The following is a 17,642-nucleotide window of genomic DNA, read 5'->3' as shown; positions in this document are numbered from 1 at the left end:
TGGTCTTTACAATGAGAACTGTTGACACTGTCTGCTATGTTTTATAGATATCTTTCATACAAATCTTTGTGAACTGTTCCTAAGATCTGTGGTTCATCAGTGTAAGTTGAGAGGGGTGTATCTTGGCTATAAAAGATCTTTGTACTTTTCTGGTGGTACTTCTCAACGGTTCATTAGAAATAGTGAATTGTTGAAAGTCAAATGCTATTGCAAAGCTTAGAATTATTAAAGATGTAGTTTAAGTATAACTCTGACTGGTGTGTAGTTTGTAACTCTCCTCATTTGGTAAAGCAGAAATATGCCACCACAGAAGCCACTCCTGCGTTGTCTTGGCTGTGTGTCCTGTTGGAAGATGAACCTTTGCCCCAGTCTGAGCTGTCTGGAGCAGGTTTTCATCAAGCATCTCTCTGTACTTTGATCCGTTCATCTTTCCCCTCGATCCTGACTAGTCTCCCAGTCCCTGCCACGGAAAAATATCCCTACACCATGATGCTGCCACCACCATGCTTCACCGTAGGGATGGTATTGGCCAGGTGATGAGCGGTGCCTGGTTTCCCCTGGACGTGTCACTTGGCATTCAGGCCACAGTGTTCAATCTTGGTTTCATCATACCAGAAAATATTGTTTCTCATGGTCTGAGGGTCCTTTAGGTGCCTTTTGTCAAACTCCAAGCGGTCTGTCATGTGTCTTTTACTGAGAAGTAGCTTCCGTCTGGCCACTCTACCATAAAGGCCTGATTGGTGGAGTGCTGCAGAGATGGTTGTCCTTCTGGAAGGTTCTGCCATCTCCACAGAGGAACTCTAGAGCTCTATCAGAGTGACCAATGGGTTCTTGGTCACCTCCCTGACCAAGGCTCTTCTCACCCAATTGTTCAGTTTGGCCGGGTGGCCAGCTCTAGAAAGTCTTGGTGGTTCCAAACTTCTTCCATTTAAGAATGATGGAGGCCACTGTGCTCTTGGGGAACTTCAAGGCGGCAGAAATGTTTTGGTACTCTTCCCCAGATATGCGTCTCGACACAATCCTGTCTCGGAGCTCTATGGACAATTCTTTTGACCTTATGGCTGGGTCTAAATACTTATGTAAATAAGGTATTTCTATTTTTTATTTGTAAAAAAATGTGAAAACTTTTATAAAAAACTGTTTTCGCTTTGTCATTATGGGGTATTATGTGTAGATTGATCAGGATTCTTAAAATCCATTTTATAATAAGGATGTAACCTAAAAAAATGTGGAAAAAGTGAAGGGGTTTGAATACTTTCTGAATGCACTGTATATTGGCACCCTTGCACGATTCACTATTTCTTGTAAAATAAGTTGAATTTGAAAAAGGCTTTTGGTGTTCACGTGTATTTTTTTCATTTACAACTGTACAGAACCAAAACAAATAATAATATCAAAACTGTAATTGAGATTCTCCACTTCAAAAAAAATGACTCCAGAGAATGCGTTTCCACTGCTCCAGAATCCAATGGCGGTGAGCTTTACACCACTCCAGCCGACGCTTGGCATTGCGCATGGTGATCTTAGGCTTGTGTGTGGCTGCTCGGCCACCCATTTCATGAACATGAAGCTCCCAACAAACAGTTCTTGTACTGATGTTGCTTCCAGGGGCAGTTTGGAACTCGGTAGTGAGTTTTGCAACCGAGGACAGATGATTTTTACGCGCTACGTGCTTCAGTACTCAGAGGTCCCGTTCTGTGTGATTGTGTGGCCTACCACTTCGCGGCTGAGCCATTGTTGCTCCCAGATATTTCCACTTCAAAATAACCGCACTTACAGTTGACCGGGGCAGCTTTAGCAGGGCAGAAATTTGACAAACTGACTTGTTGGAAAGGTGGATTATTACAATGTATTACAATGTCACTGAGCTCTTCAGTACAGGCCATTCTACTACTGTCAATGTTTGTCTGGCGATCGCATGGCTGTGTGCTCAATTAAATACACCAGTCAGCAACGGGTGTGGCTGAAATAGCCAAATCCACTAATTTGAAGGGGTGTCCACATACCTTTGGCCATGTGTATATTTCACAGCGGTGTAGATGGTACAATGATTCTCTGTACTATACTAGTTTATTTTGACACATAAACTAAAATTAGGCAAACTATTATAGTTTTAGCAACCAGGAAAAGGTGGAGTGATTTCTGCATACCGCAACTTTTAACAGTATTGCACTTTTCATGTAGCATACTTTTTGCCAGCTGAACTGAACGTTCAAATCCTGTTACTGCAGGATTATTTTAGCTGTGACAATATAGGTAAAATTAAGATCCTACATCTGTACCTTCCCAACAGAACAGCTGACACAAACTGTAGGAGAGTGCAAAATATGTTGCAATGATCAAAATATATTTTGAAAGCCATGACACACATTTGATTGTTCAATAGGGTCTTGCAAGAGGTCTTGTAACTTCATAATAAACAGAAACAGAATGACATTTACAGTAATGTGTCATCTTAAATTCACAGTGACTGATAAAGAGAGGCAATGCCTATTCTCGGAATTGTGTGCTAACCCTTTACTTTGAATATGTTTGGAAGCTTGTTAAAAATAACTGGGTTAATGTTAAGTATGTATGGTTGTGGAAGCCCTAAATCAATGTAATGTACACTGTAAGTACATTTTGTATATGCCTACTGTAGCTACATAATGATTTTCCAAACTGGGGCAAATAAAGATATTGATTGATTTGATTGATTGGTAGTTATTGGTAGTTATTGATTGGAGTTAAGGTACACTGGTTTCGGCAGGTGGGCGGGGCTACGTTACCTGTTGTATGGCAGCCCTCTGCGTGGCAGGGGTACAGGGGCTGGAGCTGCTCCCAGAGCTCAGTCTGGTATGGACACGCAGGGGGAGGGGCATCCCAGTCAGCACTCTGTTCAGGTTGGCCTGACAGCTGTCAGAAACCTTCACCCTGTCCATCTCCATCTGAGCAACATGGAAGAGCAGTCAGAAACCTTCACCCTGTCCATCTCCATCTGAGCAACATGGAAGAGCTGTCAGAAACCTTCACCCTGTCCATCTCCATCTGAGCAACATGGAAGAGCAGTCAGAAACCTTCACCCTGTCCATCTCCATCTGAGCAACATGGAAGAGCTGTCAGAAACCTACACCCTGTCCATCTCCATCTGAGCAACATGGAAGAGCAGTCAGAAACCTTCACCCTGTCCATCTCCACCTAAGCAACATGGAAGAGCTGTCAGAAACCTTCACCCTGTCCATCTCCATCTGAGCAACATGGAAGAGCTGTCAGAAACCTTCACCCTGTCCATCTCCATCTGAGAAACATGGAAGAGCAGTCAGAAACCTTCACCCTGTCCATCTCCATCTGAGCAACATGGAAGAGGAGTCAGAAACCTTCACCCTGTCCATCTCTATCTGAGAAACATGATAGAGTAGTCAGAAACCTTCACCCTGTCCATCTCCATCTGAGCAACATGGAAGAGCTGTCAGAAAACTTCACTCTGTCCATCTCCATCTGAGCAACACGGAAGAACAGTCAGAAACCTTCACCCTGTCCATCTCCATCTGAGCAACACGGAAGAGCAGTCAGAAACCTTCACCCTGTCCATCTCCATCTGAGCAACACGGAAGAACAGTCAGAAACCTTCACCCTGTCCATCTCCATCTGAGCAACATGGAAGAGCTGTCAGAAAACTTCACTCTTTCCATCTCCATCTGAGCAACACGGAAGAACAGTCAGAAACCTTCACCCTGTCCATCTCTATCTGAGCAACATGGAAGAGCTGTCAGAAACCTTCACCCTGTCCATCTCCATCTGAGCAACATGGAAGAGCAGTCAGAAACCTTCACCCTGTCCATCTCCATCCGAGCAACATGGAAGAGCTGTCAGAAACCTACACCCTGTCCATCTCCATCTGAGCAACATGGAAGAGCAGTCAGAAACCTTCACCCTGTCCATCTCCACCTAAGCAACATGGAAGAGCTGTCAGAAACCTTCACCCTGTCCATCTCCATCTGAGCAACATGGAAGAGCTGTCAGAAACCTTCACCCTGTCCATCTCCATCTGAGAAACATGGAAGAGCAGTCAGAAACCTTCACCCTGTCCATCTCCATCTGAGCAACATGGAAGAGGAGTCAGAAACCTTCACCCTGTCCATCTCTATCTGAGAAACATGATAGAGTAGTCAGAAACCTTCACCCTGTCCATCTCCATCTGAGCAACATGGAAGAGCTGTCAGAAAACTTCACCCTGTCCATCTCCATCTGAGCAACATGGAAGAGCTGTCAGAAACCTTCACCCTGTCCATCTCCATCTGAGCAACATGGAAGAGCAGTCAGAACCTGACACCTGAACACTGGAGTCAGACAGTATTACAGTATACTGGAATATCAAATATCACTAATAACCCAAAACGGAGACACTTGGATATCAGACATGAATGACCACTAAAACAAACACAACGCTGGACAGACACAGCGACAGACAGGGAAGTGGGTCCAGACAGAGAGACAGACAGGGCAGTGGGACAGACATAGACACAGACATGGCAGTGGGACAGACAGAGAGACAGACAGGGCAGTGGGACAGACAGAGAGACAGACACGGCAGTGGGACAGACATAGAAACAGAGGGCAGTGAGACAGACAAAGAGACAGACGGGGCGGTGGGACAGGCAGAGAGATAGACAGGGGCAGTGGGACAAAGAAACAGACGAGGGCAGTGGGACAGACAGAGAGACAGACAGGGCAGTGGGACAGACAGAGAGATAGACTGGGACAGTCAACACACAGAGAGACAGACACGGCAGTGGGACAGACATAGACACATACATGGCAGTGGGACAGACAGAGAGACAGACTGGGACAGTCAACAGACAGAGAGACAGACACGGCAGTGGGACAGACATAGAAACAGAGGGCAGTGAGACAGACAAAGAGACAGACGGGGCGGTGGGACAGGCAGAGAGATAGACAGGGGCAGTGGGACAAAGAAACAGACGAGGGCAGTGGGACAGACAGAGAGACAGACAGGGCAGTGGGACAGACAGAGAGATAGAAAGGGTGGTGGGACAGACAGAGAGACAGTGCAGTGGGACAGAGAGAGGTAGCGGGGAGGGGCGGCTGAGGGAGACAGGGGGAGTGGGACAAAGGGGAGGGTCAGGGGACTTTACCACTTTGCGCTGGCTATTTGCGGGGCAGTTATGCGTGGCGCTAGCAGCCTTGTGGGGCTCCCTCTTTTTGTGCCTGTGGTCGTGCTGAAGTGAAAGCAGCTGCGTCTGGTCTTTGGGCAGCGTGCGGTGGAACTTTTTACTCTGCTGCTGCTGGGGCTGCTGCTGAGGATGAGGCTGTGGAGGTGGAGGCTCGGTCCTCCTCTACACAATGACAGAGACAAACACAGGACACTGAAGTTCTGAAGCCTCATCCCAGGCCTGCAGTACTGCCCCCAAACAGATAGATAACAGAGCCATGTGGCCAACGCTACAGCCTGGAAACGGCTGCTTTCAATGGAGCATCTACTGTAGCTAGCAGCCCCTGCGGGAGCCTCTACTGTAGCTAGCAGCCCCTGCGGGAGCCTCTACTGTAGCTAGCAGACCCTCCGGGGGCCTCTACTGTAGCTAGCAGACCCTTCGGGAGACTCTCTGTAGCTAGCAGACCCTGGCCCTGCAGGAAACTCTACTGTATCTAGCAGGCCCTGGCCCTGCAGGAGACTCTACTGTATCTATCAGACCCTGGCCCTGCAGGAAACTCTACTATATCTATCAGACCCTGGCCCTGCAGGAAACTCTACTGTAGCTAGCAGACCCTGGCCCTGCAGGAGCCTCTACTGTAGCTAGCAGACCCTGGCCCTGCAGGAGCCTCTACTGTAACTAGCAGACCCTTCGGGAGACTCTACTGTAGCTAGCAGACCCTTCGGGAGACTCTACTGTAACTAGCCGACCCTTCAGGAAACTCTTCTGTATCTAGCAGACCCTGGCCCTGCAGGAGACTCCATTGTAGCTAGCAGGCCCTGGCCCTGCAGGAGACTCTACTGTATCTAGCAGGCCCTGCAGGAGCCTCTACTGTAGCTAGAAAACCCTGGCCCTGCAGGAGACTCAACTGTAGCTAGCAGACCCTGCAGGAGACTCTACTGTAACTAGCAGACCCTACAGGAGACTCTACTGTAGCTAGCAGGTCCTGCAGGATCCTGTACTGTAGCTAGCAGACCCTGGCCCTGCAGGATCCTGTACTGTAGCTAGCAGGCCCTGACCCTGCAAAATCCTCTACTGTAGCTAGCAGACCCTGACCCAGCAGGATCCTCTACTGTAGCTAGCAGACACTGGCCCTGCAGGATCCTCTAATGTAGCTAGAAGACGCTGGCCCTGCAGGATCCTCTACTGTAGCTAGCAGACCCTACAGGAGACTCTACTGTAGCTAGCAGGTCCTGCAGGATCCTGTACTGTAGCTAGCAGACCCTGGCCCTGCAGGATCCTGTACTGTAGCTAGCAGGCCCTGACCCTGCAAAATCCTCTACTGTAGCTAGCAGACCCTGACCCAGCAGGATCCTCTACTGTAGCTAGCAGACACTGGCCCTGCAGGATCCTCTAATGTAGCTAGAAGACGCTGGCCCTGCAGGATCCTCTACTGTAGCTAGCAGACCCTGACCCTGCAGGACCCTCTACTGTAGCTAGCAGATGCTGGCCCTGCAGGATCCTCTACTGTAGCTAGCAGACGCTGGCCCTGCAGGATCCTGTACTGTAGCTAGCAGGCCCTGGCCCTGCAGGAGACTCTACTGTATCTATCAGACCCTGGCCCTGCAGGAAACTCTACTATATCTATCAGACCCTGGCCCTGCAGGAAACTCTACTGTAGCTAGCAGACCCTGGCCCTGCAGGAGCCTCTACTGTAGCTAGCAGACCCTGGCCCTGCAGGAGCCTCTACTGTAACTAGCAGACCCTTCAGGAGACTCTACTGTAACTAGCCGACCCTTCAGGAAACTCTTCTGTATCTAGCAGACCCTGGCCCTGCAGGAGACTCCATTGTAGCTAGCAGGCCCTGGCCCTGCAGGAGACTCTACTGTATCTAGCAGGCCCTGCAGGAGCCTCTACTGTAGCTAGAAAACCCTGGCCCTGCAGGAGACTCAACTGTACCTAGCAGACCCTGCAGGAGACTCTACTGTAACTAGCAGACCCTACAGGAGACTCTACTGTAGCTAGCAGGTCCTGCAGGATCCTGTACTGTAGCTAGCAGACCCTGGCCCTACAGGATCCTGTACTGTAGCTAGCAGGCCCTGACCCTGCAAAATCCTCTACTGTAGCTAGCAGACCCTGACCCAGCAGGATCCTCTACTGTAGCTAGCAGACACTGGCCCTGCAGGATCCTCTAATGTAGCTAGCAGACGCTGGCCCTGCAGGATCCTCTACTGTAGCTAGCAGACCCTGACCCTGCAGGACCCTCTACTGTAGCTAGCAGACGCTGGCCCTGCAGGATCCTCTACTGTAGCTAGCAGACGCTGGCCCTGCAGGATCCTCTACTGTAGCTAGCAGACGCTGGCCCTGCAGGATCCTGTACTGTAGCTAGCAGGCCCTGACCCTGCAGGATCCTGTACTGTAGCTAGCAGACCCTTGCCCTGCGGTCCCTCTACTGTAGCTAGCAGACCCTGACCCTGCAGGATCCTCTACTGTAGCTAGCAGGCCCTGACCCTGCAGGATCCTGTACTGTAGCTAGCAGACCCTTGCCCTGCGGTCCCTCTACTGTAGCTAGCAGACCCTGACCCTGCAGGATCCTCTACTGTAGCTAGCAGACGCTGGCCCTGCAGGATCCTCTACTGTAGCTAGCAGACCCTGACCCTGCGGTCCCTCTACTGCAGCTAGCAGACCCTGACCCTGCAGGACCCTCTACTGTAGCTAGCAGACGCTGGCCCTGCAGGATCCTCTACTGTAGCTAGCAGACCCTGACCCTGCAGGACCCTCTACTGTAGCTAGCAGACGCTGGCCCTGCAGGATCCTCTACTGTAGCTAGCAGACGCTGGCCCTGCAGGATCCTCTACTGTAGCTAGCAGACGCTGGCCCTGCAGGATCCTGTACTGTAGCTAGCAGGCCCTGACCCTGCAGGATCCTGTACTGTAGCTAGCAGACCCTTGCCCTGCGGTCCCTCTACTGTAGCTAGCAGACCCTGACCCTGCAGGATCCTCTACTGTAGCTAGCAGGCCCTGACCCTGCAGGATCCTGTACTGTAGCTAGCAGACCCTTGCCCTGCGGTCCCTCTACTGTAGCTAGCAGACCCTGACCCTGCAGGATCCTCTACTGTAGCTAGCAGACGCTGGCCCTGCAGGATCCTCTACTGTAGCTAGCAGACCCTGGCCCTGCGGTCCCTCTACTGCAGCTAGCAGACCCTGACCCTGCAGGACCCTCTACTGTAGCTAGCAGACGCTGGCCCTGCAGGATCCTCTACTGTAGCTAGCAGACGCTGGCCCTGCAGGATCCTCTAATGTAGCTAGCAGACGCTGGCCCTGCAGGATCCTCTACTGTAGCTAGCAGACCCTGACCCTGCAGGACCCTCTACTGTAGCTAGCAGACGCTGGCCCTGCAGGATCCTCTACTGTAGCTAACAGAAGCTGGCCCTGCAGGATCCTCTACTGTAGCTAGCAGACGCTGGCCCTGCAGGATCCTGTACTGTAGCTAGCAGGCCCTGACCCTGCAGGATCCTGTACTGTAGCTAGCAGACCCTTGCCCTGCGGTCCCTCTACTGTAGCTAGCAGACCCTGACCCTGCAGGATCCTCTACTGTAGCTAGCAGACGCTGGCCCTGCAGGATCCTCTACTGTAGCTAGCAGACCCTGACCCTGCGGTCCCTCTACTGCAGCTAGCAGACCCTGACCCTGCAGGACCCTCTACTGTAGCTAGCAGACGCTGGCCCTGCAGGATCCTCTACTGTAGCTAGCAGACGCTGGCCCTGCAGGATCCTGTACTGTAGCTAGCAGACCCTGACCCTGCAGGATCTCATTGAAACTAATACTGTATTGAGGCTTAAGTCTCTCCAGACTTCAGAACTGGATGAGGTATTATTTCAGGAGGGGCACTCCCAGGCATGATCAGCACACATTTAAAGCACACAGGCAAGCACACACACACACCCGCTAGAAGCACACACACACACACACACACACACACACACACACACACACACACACACACACACACACACACACACACAGCAGACATTTCCCTTCTCAGCTCTTAAGGTTCCTTGGAAAACTCTTGCCAAGTTAAGAACCTTTGAGCTCAGTGGGGGTTTTTTGACGTTGCATCTACGCTTCTTCAGAATTCTAAAAGGTTATTGAAATGTATGGAATCCTGCTGATGTGTGCCTTATATAGCACACAGCAACTTGACCAGTGTTGACTAGTGTTGATTTTGCAGTGTAACATTTCTATTGTTGCACCTGTTACTGAAATGGTTGATCCATTTTGGATGCTTTAGGTAGTCTCCTAACCCTGACAGTCATTCTGAGCACAAGTTGAAGGTGAATACAAATTGCAAATGTTGGCTATCCCCACTCTGGATAGATTCTAATAGGAATTACACATCACTTTGCAAGCCAGCATAATGTGACTTGCAGGCCTGATGTGGCACGTAAACTATGAGTTTCAGGCCAGTGTATAAGGGTAAAACTCTCAAAATAAGGCCTCATGAAATATGTATTGTATTGTCTTAAAAAATGTAATTTTAAATCTGACTTTGTGAAGGCCACAGGACTGAACATGAATGAACGCTACAACCATGTCACTAGGAAACACAGTCATGGGTAGTACTGGTAACTCTAAAATTAACTCGACAGGTACCCTGGGAAGTATGCAAAGAACGCTCAACACCCTACAGCAGGGCTATCCAATTCTGGTTCTGGAGTGCCAAAACATTTCTGTTTTTGGTTTATACATGGATTTTTTTATGGTTCCTCAAAGAACCATCCCATTTAAGGTTCTTCAGGTTCCCCATGGCATCGCTCTGAAGAACCTTATTTGGTTCCAACTTCAACCTTTATTTTTGAACAGTATATATTCCTCGTTGGAAGTGGTTACAAGGTCACACTGACATGAAGACTAAAGAGAGAGAAAGCGAAGTTGAGTTAAATCAATTCAACATCTGTAATCCCCATATAAGCTTGGATGTTTTTCATCTATGATTCATGATGAGTTCAACATCATTTTTCATTTTAGTTGCTTAATCAGATTAAATGAGAAACAAAAAGACCCTTTATGTAATTAGGCATTTAAACTCTCTTTAACCCGTGTTGACAAACATGATGAGAGCATTTTTCTCCAAGCACCACACACTATTTAAAGGCTAAATACAAACCATGGAATTCTATCATAAGGATCAAGACTAATGATCACGATGAGGATATACATAAATAATCTATTAGGTTTCTGGCTGTTAGGCACAGCAGTGGCCTTCTCAAGCCAACAAGGAGACTGGAATCCTTACTCAAGGGACAAACAAACTTGAATGCATTGTTTTATTCTCCCTACGTTGCGTTGTGAGCCTAAACATTCCCTTTCATTGATTTTCAAACATGTTTTTCTTTGCATCACGGTAGGGAGTTACACTTCCATCCATACAACAAACAGTTTATCCGATGTTCCAAAAACAGGGTTCCTCCTGTGAATTCCTTTAGATGCAACTTTGCCCTTTAAAGCAAATGACACCTTTCAGCACAAGGCTCCTTACAGATTCAAAGTCAAACAGAGCCTTTCTTATGTGTTCTCTTCTACAGTACATTACAGTGCATAGTCTTTTATGTTGCCCTTGAGTACGCAGGGTTGACTGTGTGTTCAGTTAGCCTAGCATCTCTCATCCTTAGAGATCTTTAGAGAATGTGGCCTTTAGCTCCCAATGCTAAGTGTGTGATTTCATGAGAGGAATTATTTAACTGTGAGCTGTGGAACAGGAGCCATAATATACTCTGAGATAGCAACAAGGTCTTGAACTTGAAATCAGCCAGGATAGTCTAAACATTGAATTTTTCCCCATTCCATTTTCTCCACTCCCTCATTGAATACTCCTGACACACCGATGTCCTCACATTCTGTTTCATGCAGAACCAGTAATAATATTTCCCTTAGACTAAGGTACAACATCCAAGCCAAAACATTTAAATTCAATAACCACCCATGTCTTTGATACAAACTGAAGTAATTTCCTGGTAGGGTTTGATGCATTCTGTTCAATGTAGGTTGAGTGAGAAAAATCAGAAAGGAATTATTACCTGTTCAGCTACAGGACCTGCAGGCCTTCCTCCGACATCAACCCGCTGTCTGCCACGATCCTCCACCTAACATTCAACGAGAGAGAAAAAAAGATTTGATAACGTCGAGGTTTCTGACTTAGGAAATCCAAAGACTGAATACTGGTAAAAAAACTAAAATATTCAGTGTCTAGCTGGCTTGCATAAGGCTCTTAACCCTCCTCTTTTAAATATTTAACCATGAAAATCAGTCCACATGACTCTCAAAGGCCCTGATAGAGTGCGTGACAGAATCAAAAGTGTGCAAGGAGTTCTTCCCCCCTGGGTTAACACAGAATGGGTTAAAAACCTTCTCCAGATCATGTTAAACGGTACACACTGCATCTCCAGATGCACGTGAGGATTCATGAGGATGAGGAGTCAGAAGCCCATGTAAGCTACAGCACAGACAGGCAGACAGGAGGAGAGAGAGCAGCAGAGCCAGGCAATCAGCCCTACTGACCATCTGGAATAAATTAGTAGCCGGGCCACTTTCCAGGATTTTGCCTAAACTCATTAGAACTGCCTTCTGCATTGCACTCACCAAGAGAAACACATGCATGGAGCCAGTCAACTTACACACATAGTCTAAGTCCCAAATGGTACCCTATTTCCTATATAATGCACTACTTTTGACCAGAGACCCTTGGGGAATACAGGGAAAAGGGTACCATTTGAGACACATGGATCATGATTCAGGGGCTATTGCTCAGCTCATGGTGCGGTGAACAGACTCCAAAACACCTCACACCTCAATGATCCCTCTGAACACCTCAATGATCCCCCTGAACACCTTAATGAGCCATCTGAACACCTCAATGATCCCCCTGAACACCTTAATGAGCCCTCTGAACATCTCAATGATCCCTCTGAACACCTCAATGATCCCTCTGAACACCTTAATGATCCCTCTGAACACCTTAATGATCCCCCTGAACACCTCAATGATCCCTCTGAACACCTCAATGATCCCCCTGAACACCTCAATGATCCCTCTGAACACCTCAATGATGCCTGCAATAAACCCACACCTATTGCCATATCATCTACTGTTCTGTTCTGCAGTCAGGCAGGAGTGGCTCATTCAGAGCCAGCGAACTGTGAGAGATTAATTAACAGAGTGTTTGAATTAAACAGACTAATTAAAGTCCTCAGAATGACATGACAGTTCCCTCTACCTTGGATATAGGATGCTGTAATTGTCACTGACTTCTCGCCATGGCGCTCACCCTAGCTCCAACTTCAAATCATGGGAAATGTTCATACAGCAGAAAAAAGGGGAGTCATTTAATTATTTTCTTTCAGGATGGTCCCACAGGCAATTTCTTTCTATGATCCATAGAGTTTCCAACCATCAGTGGATTTAAATGCTAGCTTGGTAGATTTAATCACCAATGGGCTGAAAACTGAGACAGGTGGAAGTGCTATGTCAACACCTTTCATACCAAATGCATGTAAGCAGTTTTTGTAGAGGAACATGTATAAAATGTTAACTTGCACCTGGATTAAAAATGCATTGACCTTGTCACAAGGAATCTTTCAGAGCAGGTAACCGACTAAACAAAGTGGGTCCTGTCCCACTGAACAGTGTTATGTAATGTGTTACGAGACACAACCATGTTAAAATGTTCAGACTTCAGATACAGATTATGTATGGACCTAAAATGTCTAGCGAGACTGTAGAATCTAGATCATATTGGCGCAAGACGATGCCGTCTGAATTACAGGACCTTACAGCTTGTAGCAGACTACTTACATGGAAAAAACGAATACAGGGTTATTTTACAGGAATCAAAATATTCAGAATCCTCCTCAGGTATTGGGCACAAAAGACCATCTAATCAGTACATATTTTTTGGGGCTTCTGCCTATCACGTGGAGCAATGTGGGCAGATAAGAATTAAGCAGGTAGGGGGTCTACTACTTAGAGCATTGTGCTTTTGAGGGGGGTCAAATTTAACAGCTACCCGTCTCTTGTCACTTCTCTTGTTCCTTTCATCCAATAGACCTCTGTCATTAGCTTCAGTCTCCTCCCTCCATAGCATCTCCTGTAGTTCTGGCCATTGGAACCCAGAATCCTGCAGCTGCTTCCTCTGTTGCTGTAACACAACAACAACACCACAAGGCCACTGAACATGGTATTACCTCAACTTCATTCAACACAACAGAATGTTTTCTCTGTAAATAGTCAGTGGGACATCACAGTCCAACACGGCAAATTGCATAACTTTCTAGCCATCTGTACGGCACTATACATCAACAGCAAACACTACAGAACATACAGTTTCTGTGCATTCAGACCTAATATGACATATGTTATTTGTCTTTTGTGCAACGCAAACCACACAGGCGCATCTCTCCTGAACGCAATCCCTCCGTATTTGGAAACAACAATAAAATACTCTATATTGTTCTATAAGACAATTCTTTGGTTTGTTCCACACTAAACAGTCCTTCCCATTTGAGCCAAACAAACAACAGGAGAGAGAGAGAGAAAGATAGAGAGAAATAGAGAGAAAGCCCGCCAAATCTCTAGCCAGCCAAGCTCATTTTCTGGCTGGGCAGCAGGCATTTGGTTCTGCTGCTCTGTTGGAGACGGCTCGTGAGAGGAGTGTTTCAACTAAAGAGTGTCTCTCACGTCCTCCAGCCTCCTGCGCTGCTCCTTCTGCTGGTGGATCCTCTTCTGCCTCTCGGCCAGCAGCTGCTGTTTGTAACTCTCCTGTTCCCGGAGCTGCTGCTGCAGGACCTGCTGCTGTCGCTGGGCTTCTGACCAGTTCTTGTTCTCCTGCTGCAGACGCAGGAACTCTCTTCTCAGAGTGGACTCCCCCGGCAGGTTCACTATGGAGCTAGAGTGATAGGACAGAGAGGGTAGCCGAAAAGCAGGGCACAGAGTGAGTGATGGGCAGGAGGAGTGAGGAGGCACATGGATTTATGGCTAGGAGTATAGTTACACACACACACACACACACACACACACACACACACACACACACACACACACACACACACACACACACACACACACACACACACACACACTTGTGGGTATATACGGACTGGGATACACAGGGACACATACTGTACTGTCCACAGCAGAAAATATATATTTTTATAGTCACTGCCATATGGCGCCCTGTCCAGCTAAGCGAAAAGAAGCAGAGCATCTGGTGTCTTCATTGACAAGCCCATGCGTTCACACATTGTGCACTCTCAGACGAATATCCTCTATGACAGTTCTCAGGCCTGCATTACATAAACGGTAGAGCTTGGACTTCACAGAGGGGGTCAGCTGACTGTTTGATGGACCCAGTAGAGCTTGAACTCTAGCTTCACAGAGCGGGCAGCTGGCTGTTTGATGGACCCAGTAGAGCTTGGACTCTAGCTTCACAGAGGGGGCAGCTGGCTGTTCAATGGACCCAGTAGAGCTTGGACTCTAGCTTCACAGAGGGGGTCAGCTGGCTGTTTGATGGACCCAGTAGAGCTTGGACTTCACAGAGGGGGTTAGCTGACTGTTTGATGGACCCAGTAGAGCTTGGACTAGCTTCACAGAGGGGATCAGCTGGCTGTTCCATGGACCCAGTAGAGCTTGGACTCTAGCTTCACAGAGGGGGTCAGCTGGCTATTCGATGGACCCAGTAGAGCTTGGACTCTAGCTTCACAGAGGGGGTCAGCTGGCTATTCAATGGACCCAGTAGAGCTTGGACTCTAGCTTCACAGCAGGGGTCATCTGGCTATTCAATGGACCCAGTAGAGCTTGGACTCTAGCTTCACAGAGGGGGTCAGCTGGCTGTTTGATGGACCCAGTAGAGCTTGGACTTCACAGAGGGGGTTAGCTGACTGTTTGATGGACCCAGTAGAGCTTGGACTAGCTTCACAGAGGGGATCAGCTGGCTGTTCCATGGACCCAGTAGAGCTTGGACTCTAGCTTCACAGAGGGGGTCAGCTGGCTATTCGATGGACCCAGTAGAGCTTGGACTCTAGCTTCACAGAGGGGGTCAGCTGGCTATTCGATGGACCCAGTAGAGCTTGGACTCTAGCTTCACAGCGGGGGTCAGCTGGCTATTCGATGGACCCAGTAGAGCTTGGACTCTAGCTTCACAGAGGGGGTCAGCTGGCTATTCGATGGACCCAGTAGAGCTTGGACTCTAGCTTCACAGCGGGGGTCAGCTGGCTATTCGATGGACCCAGTAGAGCTTGGACTCTAGCTTCACAGAGGGGGTCATCTGGCTGTTCAATGGACCCAGTAGAGCTTGGACTCTAGCTTCACAGAGGGGGTCAGCTGGCTGTTTGATGGACCCAGTAGAGCATGGACTTCACAGAGGGGGTTAGCTGACTGTTTGATGGACCCAGTAGAGCTTGGACTAGCTTCACAGAGGGGATCAGCTGGCTGTTCCATGGACCCAGTAGAGCTTGGACTCTAGCTTCACAGAGGGGGTCAGCTGGCATTTCGATGGACCCAGTAGAGCTTGGACTCTAGCTTCACAGAGGGGGTTAGCTGGCTGTTTGATGGACCCAGTAGAGCTTGGACTTCACAGAGGGGGTTAGCTGACTGTTCCATGGACCCAGTAGAGCTTGGACTAGCTTCACAGAGGGGATCAGCTGGCTGTTCCATGGAACCAGTAGAGCTTGGACTCTAGCTTCACAGAGGGGGTCATCTGGCTATTCAATGGACCCAGTAGAGCTTGGACTCTAGCTTCACAGAGGGGGTCAGCTGGCTATTCGATGGACCCAGTAGAGCTTGGACTCTAGCTTCACAGAGGGGGTCAGCTGGCTATTCAATGGACCCAGTAGAGCTTGGACTCTAGCTTCACAGCAGGGGTCATCTGGCTATTCAATGGACCCAGTAGAGCTTGGACTCTAGCTTCACAGAGGGGGTCAGCTGGCTGTTTGATGGACCCAGTAGAGCTTGGACTTCACAGAGGGGGTTAGCTGACTGTTTGATGGACCCAGTAGAGCTTGGACTAGCTTCACAGAGGGGATCAGCTGGCTGTTCCATGGACCCAGTAGAGCTTGGACTCTAGCTTCACAGAGGGGGTCAGCTGGCTATTCGATGGACCCAGTAGAGCTTGGACTCTAGCTTCACAGAGGGGGTCAGCTGGCTATTCGATGGACCCAGTAGAGCTTGGACTCTAGCTTCACAGCGGGGGTCAGCTGGCTATTCGATGGACCCAGTAGAGCTTGGACTCTAGCTTCACAGAGGGGGTCAGCTGGCTATTCGATGGACCCAGTAGAGCTTGGACTCTAGCTTCACAGCGGGGGTCAGCTGGCTATTCGATGGACCCAGTAGAGCTTGGACTCTAGCTTCACAGAGGGGGTCATCTGGCTGTTCAATGGACCCAGTAGAGCTTGGACTCTAGCTTCACAGAGGGGGTCAGCTGGCTGTTTGATGGACCCAGTAGAGCATGGACTTCACAGAGGGGGTTAGCTGACTGTTTGATGGACCCAGTAGAGCTTGGACTAGCTTCACAGAGGGGATCAGCTGGCTGTTCCATGGACCCAGTAGAGCTTGGACTCTAGCTTCACAGAGGGGGTCAGCTGGCATTTCGATGGACCCAGTAGAGCTTGGACTCTAGCTTCACAGAGGGGGTTAGCTGGCTGTTTGATGGACCCAGTAGAGCTTGGACTTCACAGAGGGGGTTAGCTGACTGTTCCATGGACCCAGTAGAGCTTGGACTAGCTTCACAGAGGGGATCAGCTGGCTGTTCCATGGAACCAGTAGAGCTTGGACTCTAGCTTCACAGAGGGGGTCAGCTGGCTATTCGATGGACCCAGTAGAGCTTGGACTCTAGCTTCACAGAGGGGGTCAGCTGGCTATTCGATGGACCCAGTAGAGCTTGGACTCTAGCTTCACAGCGGGGGTCAGCTGGCTATTCGATGGACCCAGTAGAGCTTGGACTCTAGCTTCACAGCGGGGGTCAGCTGGCTATTCGATGGACCCAGTAGAGCTTGGACTCTAGCTTCACAGAGGGGGTCAGCTGGCTATTCGATGGACCCAGTAGAGCTTGGACTCTAGCTTCACAGCGGGGGTCAGCTGGCTATTCGATGGACCCAGTAGAGCTTGGACTCTAGCTTCACAGAGGGAGTCATCTGGCTGTTCGATGGAACCAGGCGTGACACCAGAGCTAGTGTTTGACCTTCTTTACAGTGTTAACGCTGTGTCATCATACCTGGGTTCACCTTCCTCTTCGTTAATCTCCTCCTCCTCATCCTCACTGCCGCTGTATTCATACTCTGGGCTCTCTGTGGACAACATGTGACCAGAGTATATTTTAGACATGAGGGATGCATGCAATCTCAATGATACAGTACATTATGCACATGACTATACAGTGCCTACAGAAAGTATTCAGACCCTTTGACTTTTCCCACATTTTGTTACGTTACAGCCTTATTTTAAAATGTAGTAAATTAATACAA

The 17,642-nt window shown here is 48.8% G+C and overlaps 1 protein-coding gene across 22 annotated transcripts in view; it reads right to left on the bottom strand.

Annotated features, from left to right (window-relative positions):
• LOC110504401 (mitogen-activated protein kinase kinase kinase kinase 4) overlaps window positions 1-17,642 on the bottom strand; it is a 130,256-nt gene that overhangs the window by 63,797 nt on the left and 48,817 nt on the right. For 16 of the 22 annotated variants that reach the window (XR_016491564.1, XR_016491565.1, XR_016491566.1 and 13 more), the window contains exons 11-16: window positions 17,393-17,465; window positions 13,864-14,071; window positions 13,193-13,324; window positions 11,208-11,273; window positions 5,136-5,336; window positions 2,769-2,927 (exon numbers count right to left, since the gene is read on the bottom strand). Coding sequence is in view for 16 of the 22 variants with exons in the window: in XM_036970522.2 (XP_036826417.2) it covers window positions 2,769-2,927; window positions 5,136-5,336; window positions 11,208-11,273; window positions 13,193-13,324; window positions 13,864-14,071; window positions 17,393-17,465 (839 nt within the window). In the remaining 6 variants the exon portion in view is untranslated. The remainder of the gene's footprint in view (window positions 1-2,768; window positions 2,928-5,135; window positions 5,337-11,207; window positions 11,274-13,192; window positions 13,325-13,863; window positions 14,072-17,392; window positions 17,466-17,642) is intronic. The other 6 variants (XR_016491567.1, XR_016491568.1, XM_090219390.1 and 3 more) reach the window with 1 other exon arrangement.

The sequence above is a fragment of the Oncorhynchus mykiss genome, chromosome 25 (assembly GCF_057628025.1).
Source record: "Oncorhynchus mykiss isolate SJ-2025 chromosome 25, ASM5762802v1, whole genome shotgun sequence".
Taxonomy (NCBI): Eukaryota; Metazoa; Chordata; class Actinopteri; order Salmoniformes; family Salmonidae; genus Oncorhynchus; species Oncorhynchus mykiss.
This window is presented reverse-complemented; position numbering and strand designations above follow the sequence as displayed.